We start from the raw sequence: 6,607 nt of genomic DNA on the forward strand, positions 1-6,607 counted from the left end.
TGCGAAACAGAAAGGAACATTTTATTGGTGAATTCACAGGCAGGCTGCGGAGTCCCTGTAGCGCACAGTATGGAGGGGAAGTCTGTCCTCACATTCTCCGAGCCTTGCGTGGGCGGCAGCCGTTGTGGGGTACAGGGGTGTTGTCAGTGATGGACACAATCTCCAATCCGCCCATCGTTAACCCCTTAATGGCAGACTGAAAGGAGAGGAAAGAAATGTGAATTACCAAACCGTTTGTAAAACATGCGCCTAATTTTGCTTCTCTTTATCTGGGGGGGGGGGGGGAGGGAGCATGAAACGGAGCGCAAAAGGTTTGCCGGTCTTTCCATCACAAAGAACCTATTTTACTTTACGACTTGGGCTGTGTAAACCAATAACCGTTTCCCCTTCCCTTGTAATTTTATTTTCTTAAAACATGAAATCTTGGCAGAAAATGAACAGATTTCTAGCGAGGGATATCACTAAAGAGATGCTATCTATACTTAGTGCTTTCATTCAGTTTCATGTAGTTTAGTCAGTCTTTAAGCATTTACTATTACTGAGCAGGCTCTTGAATTTTTTATTTTTTAGCATATTTCCCCCTTATTCCTCGCATTAATTTAGTTATCTACCTATGCTGGACTATTTTAGGTGAGCCCTTACAAAAATGTTCAGATCTATCGGATTCAGCAAAGCTCTCCGATATACTGTTTTTTTTACGGAATAAAATGGTTACGCGTCAATATTGATGGAAAACAATAAGACCAAATGCTAGCGTTTCCTAGTCATTATTCAACATGAAAAATTCCAGCTGCCTGTGAACGTGGCTGAGGGAGAGTGGACTCCCACAGCCCTGTGAAGCCCCCTGTTGCTCGCGGGTGGAGCGAGCCTCATTACACGTCCCCCCCCCGACTCCATTTCCGCCTCAGGCACACGCCCGCCCATTTGGCGGCGGGGGGTCCGGCGAATGTCCGCTGCAGGCGCAACGGAGGTGCTCGCCGAGGCTAAAAATACGGCGACTGGAGCTTCTAGCTCATCTCTCCTGCCTCCTGCATGACGAGCAATCTGAACAGAAAATCAAGGATGTTCCAAGTAAAATAATGAGAGTAACACGCTGCAATGCAGTTAAAGTGTGACTCGCTGAGTTGTTAAAAAATAAAAAAATAAAAAAATATCAGTGGACTACAGATAATTTTTGAAAAAAAAAAACAAACAAACAAACAAAAAAAAATTATTTCTGGTCTAAATGATGAAAGTATGACACGTGAGATGTACATATTAATTCTGGAATATCGAAAGTTAATGTTAACTTCAAATGCATCCCAGCAACCCGCACGTATTCACAAATATCATTGTGTGCAGTGTGAAGAGTGAATGGGACTGTCAATCCTGACTGGAGTATGATTTCTGTAGTTTACCCCATCTCTGTGATTTACCCCATCTCTGTGGTTTACCCCATCTCTGTGCCAGCCTGATGTAATTCACAGCCCCGATGCCAAGGAAACTGCCCCTCAGACTCAGCGCTTGTCATTGGTTGGGCAGACAGGTAGGTGTGGTTGTGCTGGGTGGACAGATAGGTGAAGGGACTTACCAGCCTACCAGGGCCCAGGCCTTTCACCAACACGCGAACAAATGCCACTCCCTTTGCCTGAGCCTTCTGTCAGTAGGAAAACAAAGCAAGGCACAAGGAGTCAAGGAAACATAAGTAAAAAACCATAAATGCTTACAGTCAATCAATGGACAAGGAGGCAGGAAGTACACTAAACACAATAGTCCACCCTCTCTCTATTGCCTTCATATGCATTTCATTCTTACCAAAGAAATACGGTTTCATTTGATTCACACTCTGATTTGTTTTTACCCTATATTTACATTTACTGTATAACACTAGTGACAGGCAAAAAATGCTCAATTAATGCATACTGTACAAAAAATTAAAATAATAAAAATAAAATCAAGGTGATGCTGCAGTATTTAAGGTGAAAAAATTCAATCACCTGTGGGTACTGATAATTATATTAGACCTGTCATTAAGCACTAAAAGAGAAAGACTTATCATAACTTGAAAATGGAGAACAGAGTGATTCAGAGGATTTCTTGAGGGCCATCTGTTCATAGCCACCAACTTCAGAAGAAAAAATAATTCTCTATAAAAAAAAGATTCTCTCCTGTGGCGTTTGCAGGGAAAGGAAGAGACTGCAGGTCTGCACTAACCTGATCTGACCATGTAAACATATAAATATAGATAGCAGAGCAACAGTGTGATCATCACCAAAAGATTCATATTGACAGTTTATGGCAGGGGGTTTCACTTGCTCTGTGGGACGTCATAATCAGATCATGGTTAAAGGTGTTGGGTTGTCTATATTCATAAGTAGTTGCACCATGAGGATATATCACATTATTACTGCTTAAACCCCACTGGTAGAACTGCAAAGGTGTTGGGAGGTATCAAGAAATGCAAAACGCACATCCACATCAAAGTCAATACTGTGCTGCTGCTGCCACCTCGTGGAACAATGTTGTAATACCAGAAAGGTGAGCCAGAAGATGATATGCAATTTAATTTCTGAGTTTGGTAAATCTTTGGCACAAAATAATGATTCTCTTCAGACTCTAATTTGATCAGTTATATAACTGTGCTACCTCTTTTTGTGTAATTGTTTGCAATATGAGACCAGTAAGCACAATGCAAGCACAGGACTTTACCTCTTCATGGCACGCAGAGCCATTTCTGCCATACAGTAATGTGGCTTAATAATTTAAATAATCCCTCTAAACAGGAAAAGTACCTAATTAAAAAAATAAACAGGTTTTTATAATTTTGTGATTGCAATTGTGGCTGGATCAAAAACCAACATACACAGACATCCCCCAGGACCGCTGATGGGAACCACTGTATCTCTAAGATCATTTTAACTTTCTATTGAACTAGTTGACTGTATGGTTATCTTACCACTGCAGCAGAGATGCCTGCAGTTTGAGCAGCGATGGGAGTTCCTTTCTTGGCATTTCTGAATCCTTCTGTACCACAGGATGTTCGGACCATGTATTGGCCCTTGCTGTCTGTGACCTGGACATGAGTACTGCGGGGATAACACAATTGTACATTGGTATGTTTTAAGTATATTCAAAACTCTTGCTCTTGAAGCCATCTGCTCAACTCACATGCAGCACATGTTCAGCTTTATTATTTGTTAATGCAAGGATATGATACAAATTATTCAATTTGTTGGCTGGATTTAGTTGATTTTAGTTGGCTGGCTTATAAAACCTTACATATATTGTTAGATATTTTCATAAAAGTAGGCATACCAAGCAGAACCATTTCTGTCAGCCTTTGTGGTACAAACATTACTTTTCTATGGTCAAATTTCTGAAGAAAAGAGCCTTACTTATTGTACGTGGCTTTAATGTGTGCAATTGGCAACTCTTCAAACTTCTTTCCTGCCCATCTCAATGAACTCTCCTGGCCAGGCATAGGAGGATAGACACTGGCAGAACACATAACAAATAATTTGGTATACAATTAACAACAATAATAGTAGTAGTAATAATAACAAGTATAATTATTATTATTTTAAATTAAAAAAATATTTAACCTGAACTCCGTCTTTTCAGAAGGATTCGTGTTATGATCTAACGTTACAGACTCTTGCAATCGTACTGCACTGGAACACACAGCACGTGTTGTGTGGGCATTTCCGCACCTGCAAAGACACATAAAATTCACTTTATTAATTAAACGTTCTAAACAGGGAGTTAACTAAGCGAACTCAATATCGATATGTCCAATGACAGTATTGCCGGTGTAGATTTTTGCTGCATTAACGTATACATTAGTCTAACTCGCCATACATCTTTCAATATTCTCTGATATTGCACAAATAATGCTCTGACAGTATAATAAAGCGCGAAATAAAACAAAAATACAAACTTTGACTTTGTATATTAATTGTCAGCACAGAACGCTTCCGACTTACTCTGCAAAGCTTCCTGTATGCGCGGGGAAAGCAAAATGCTGGCAAGCCCCTCTTACCAATGCAGACAATTGTCTCGAGATTTTATACATGGCTGTTAGTTGCTGAGACGCTGTCCTCCAGTTTATTCTACCTTAATCTGATTAAAACCGTTAACATAATATTTAGCGGCGACATCACATGTAACTTACATGTCACCTCTACCTAACTGCTAGCAATTCATTCTTACATTTCTTAACGTGCATCAACACATGTGTATCCGGAATGTGACATTGCTCTATATGGGGGTGCATTATACCATAAGTATAATGACACAGCTGTTATATATCTTGTTTTCTGAGAAATATTAGTTTTAAGAATTATTCGCTTAGTAACTATTATATTATGAGACATATTTGACATGTATATAAACAGAGAAAATATATTTATTTTCCAAATGGAATTGTTCCACCCCATTCAGTGTCGTTTCCATTTCGTATTTCCTTTACACAGGGAATTGTGGGTATAACATAAGTTGAAAATGGCTGCGCCTACGTGCAAAATGGTTGCTCGTCCTTTAAGGAAATTTTTAACGTGTATTTCAGAAACATACTTGCGGAATAATGTCCATCGTAGGCTGTCACTCACAGTCCCACTCTCCAGCGTTTTAGAAGCTAAAAAGACTGAAATAAACGCTGTATCTCCGTGGACGCTACACGGGGCAGTTTGTCTGCAAAGACTGCCTAAAATATCACAGGAGCGGAGCCCGTTTGAAGAACAGTTTGCTGAATTAATGAGTCGGGTGAGATTGCCTAACATTCATTTAGCAAACGTTGGTGATTTACTGTGAAAGAGGTAATGAACCTGAGTTATCTATGTTAATTAGTGTAACGTTAACTTATAGTGCCAGACCAGTGATGCACCATCTGCCATGTTTTATTTTAATTAACATGCTACTGTGCATAGTTAGTTCTTCCATGTAGACGAAATGCATATCGGAACATTTCGCTTTGCTGCTTTTTGTAGATGGAATTAGAGAGGAGCCTTCTGTCGGAGCACGAGTTGCGCCTGCTGGAAGATGTGGAGCGGATGAGCCGTAAGCAGTCGGATGATTATGACTCTGATGACGAGTGCTTGGTCGACCAAGACATTATTACGGCTCAGGATATGGAAGACGCCTGGGAGCAGAAGTTTCATCGGTTCCATCCTGCGCCAAGGCACAAAGGTGTTGATTTGTCTTATATTTATATTTATATGTTTTAAGCTATCCCCTTGCTGAACAGCACATTGATCTGTTGCTGAATCTTTCCCCTGCAAAATTCTGGCAGATGTGTGGTGAACATATAATCTGTTTTATTAGAACCAGCTGATATGGACAGGAGCTCTGTGGACCGTTGCCTGGGAGACAGTCTGGTCCTGTTGGCGAAGCAGCAGGTTGGCAGTGAGGATTTGTGGCTGCTGCCACAGCTACAGTGGAATGCTGGGGAGACCCTCCGCCGGACAGCCGAGCGAGCTCTTGCCAGCCTGCCAGGTAACTGTCTGACTGCTCCACGCTCACATGTCCCCTTGCACATAATCTGTACATCGGTAGCATTTAGCAAGAATTGTGAGAAGCCGCATAATTTTGAATCTGTGAGGCCTGGTCAGTTACCTTAAGTACATATGACCTTGGCTGCAGAGATGGCTTCCTCTGTGCTGAAGAGTCATGCTGCAACGGAGCAATGGCCTTGTTGGTCTGGCTCCAAAACTGCTATACTATGTGCTTTGAAAGGGAGAGGGTCTTTTTTTATTTGGAAAAAGTGCACATTGTCAGCAAATTAACAATTCAAATTAAAGTAACTTTTAATTCCAGTGGTCCATAATGTTTTAGTTAATGTACTTGTGGGCCACAGAATATTCTTTGTTTGATGAATTGTTTCTTTTCAGACAAAAATTCCTTTTCCTCATTTCAAGCTATACTCAAATGGTGACAGATTGCTTTAATTAATTGAAATAAGTTTCCCCCCTCAGCTCAAAACTAATGATTGACATTATCGATTTCAGGTGCAGATTTTAAGGCGGCATTCCTCGGCAACACACCCTGCGGAGTCTTCAAGTATAAATTCCCCAAGGCCACCCGAACGGAGAGCTCTGTCGGAGCCAAGGTATTTTTCTTCAAAGCTTTGCTGTCCAGCCACAGTCCTTCACCAACTAAAAAAGGGGCCTTTGTGTGGGTGAAAAAGAGCGAACTGCCGAATTACCTCAAGCCTCGGTACCTAAAACAGGTGAATCGCTTTGTCATGAATATTTAAGACACTGGAGTGCAGAAGGAAGGAACTGTGTCTGCCCAAAGGCAGAACGAAGATCCAAAGCACCATTTCTGCACTTTGAGTACTCTTGGCATCATCATCTTTTCCTTTCACAATCCCAGCACCAGTTCTACGAACACGCTGAAATAAAGTATCACTGTTTTCAAAGCACGTCTTGTTCATGCCATCAAGATTACAAACACGTAACACCTGTTAGTAACCTTTGGTCTTGTTGCAGCTGTCAATGCCGGTGTTTTAAGGGTGACCGACTGATTTTTGTAAGAAGCCAAAAATCAGCAATGATTTTCTAAATGCAATCTGATCCAGCTTTTTGGGTGTGAGACATCTGCAGAACCTACTGAGTCATTCAAGATTTTGTAG

General features: G+C 41.0%; 2 protein-coding genes across 2 annotated transcripts; one reads left to right on the forward strand and one right to left on the reverse strand.

Annotated features, from left to right (window-relative positions):
• Positions 1-4,215, reverse strand: mrps11 (mitochondrial ribosomal protein S11). Its single transcript, XM_064336746.1, has 6 exons — positions 3,963-4,215; positions 3,582-3,689; positions 3,375-3,473; positions 2,936-3,065; positions 1,571-1,636; positions 1-196 (listed from the first exon to the last, which is right to left on the reverse strand). The coding sequence occupies exons 1-6, from the start codon at positions 4,049-4,051 to the stop codon at positions 89-91; spliced, it is 600 nt and encodes a 199-aa protein (XP_064192816.1). The 5' UTR covers positions 4,052-4,215; the 3' UTR covers positions 1-88.
• Positions 4,216-4,453: 238 nt separating this feature from the next.
• Positions 4,454-6,394, forward strand: mrpl46 (mitochondrial ribosomal protein L46). The gene is made up of 4 exons (XM_064336745.1): positions 4,454-4,740; positions 4,965-5,163; positions 5,299-5,469; positions 5,982-6,394. Exons 1-4 carry the CDS (start codon positions 4,480-4,482, stop codon positions 6,227-6,229), a joined length of 879 nt encoding a protein of 292 aa, XP_064192815.1. The 5' UTR covers positions 4,454-4,479; the 3' UTR covers positions 6,230-6,394.
• The last annotated feature ends 213 nt before the right edge of the window (positions 6,395-6,607 follow it).

Source organism: Anguilla rostrata, chromosome 5 (assembly GCF_018555375.3).
Source record: "Anguilla rostrata isolate EN2019 chromosome 5, ASM1855537v3, whole genome shotgun sequence".
In the NCBI taxonomy this organism is placed as follows: Eukaryota; Metazoa; Chordata; class Actinopteri; order Anguilliformes; family Anguillidae; genus Anguilla; species Anguilla rostrata.

Excerpts from the sequence above, each read along its gene's own strand:
- mrps11 (XM_064336746.1), bottom strand. The coding sequence starts at position 4,051 with ATGTATAAAATCTCGAGACAATTGTCTGCATTGGTAAGAGGGGCTTGC. Across the intron at positions 1,637-2,935 it reads CAGGCATCTCTGCTGCAGTG|AAGGCTCAGGCAAAGGGAGT; the intron begins GTAAGATAACCA and ends TCCTACTGACAG. Across the intron at positions 197-1,570 it reads GCCTGGGCCCTGGTAGGCTG|TCTGCCATTAAGGGGTTAAC; the intron begins GTAAGTCCCTTC and ends CTCTCCTTTCAG.
- mrpl46 (XM_064336745.1), top strand. The coding sequence starts at position 4,480 with ATGGCTGCGCCTACGTGCAAAATGGTTGCTCGTCCTTTAAGGAAATTT. Across the intron at positions 5,164-5,298 it reads TCCTGCGCCAAGGCACAAAG|AACCAGCTGATATGGACAGG; the intron begins GTGTTGATTTGT and ends CTGTTTTATTAG. Across the intron at positions 5,470-5,981 it reads AGCTCTTGCCAGCCTGCCAG|GTGCAGATTTTAAGGCGGCA; the intron begins GTAACTGTCTGA and ends TATCGATTTCAG.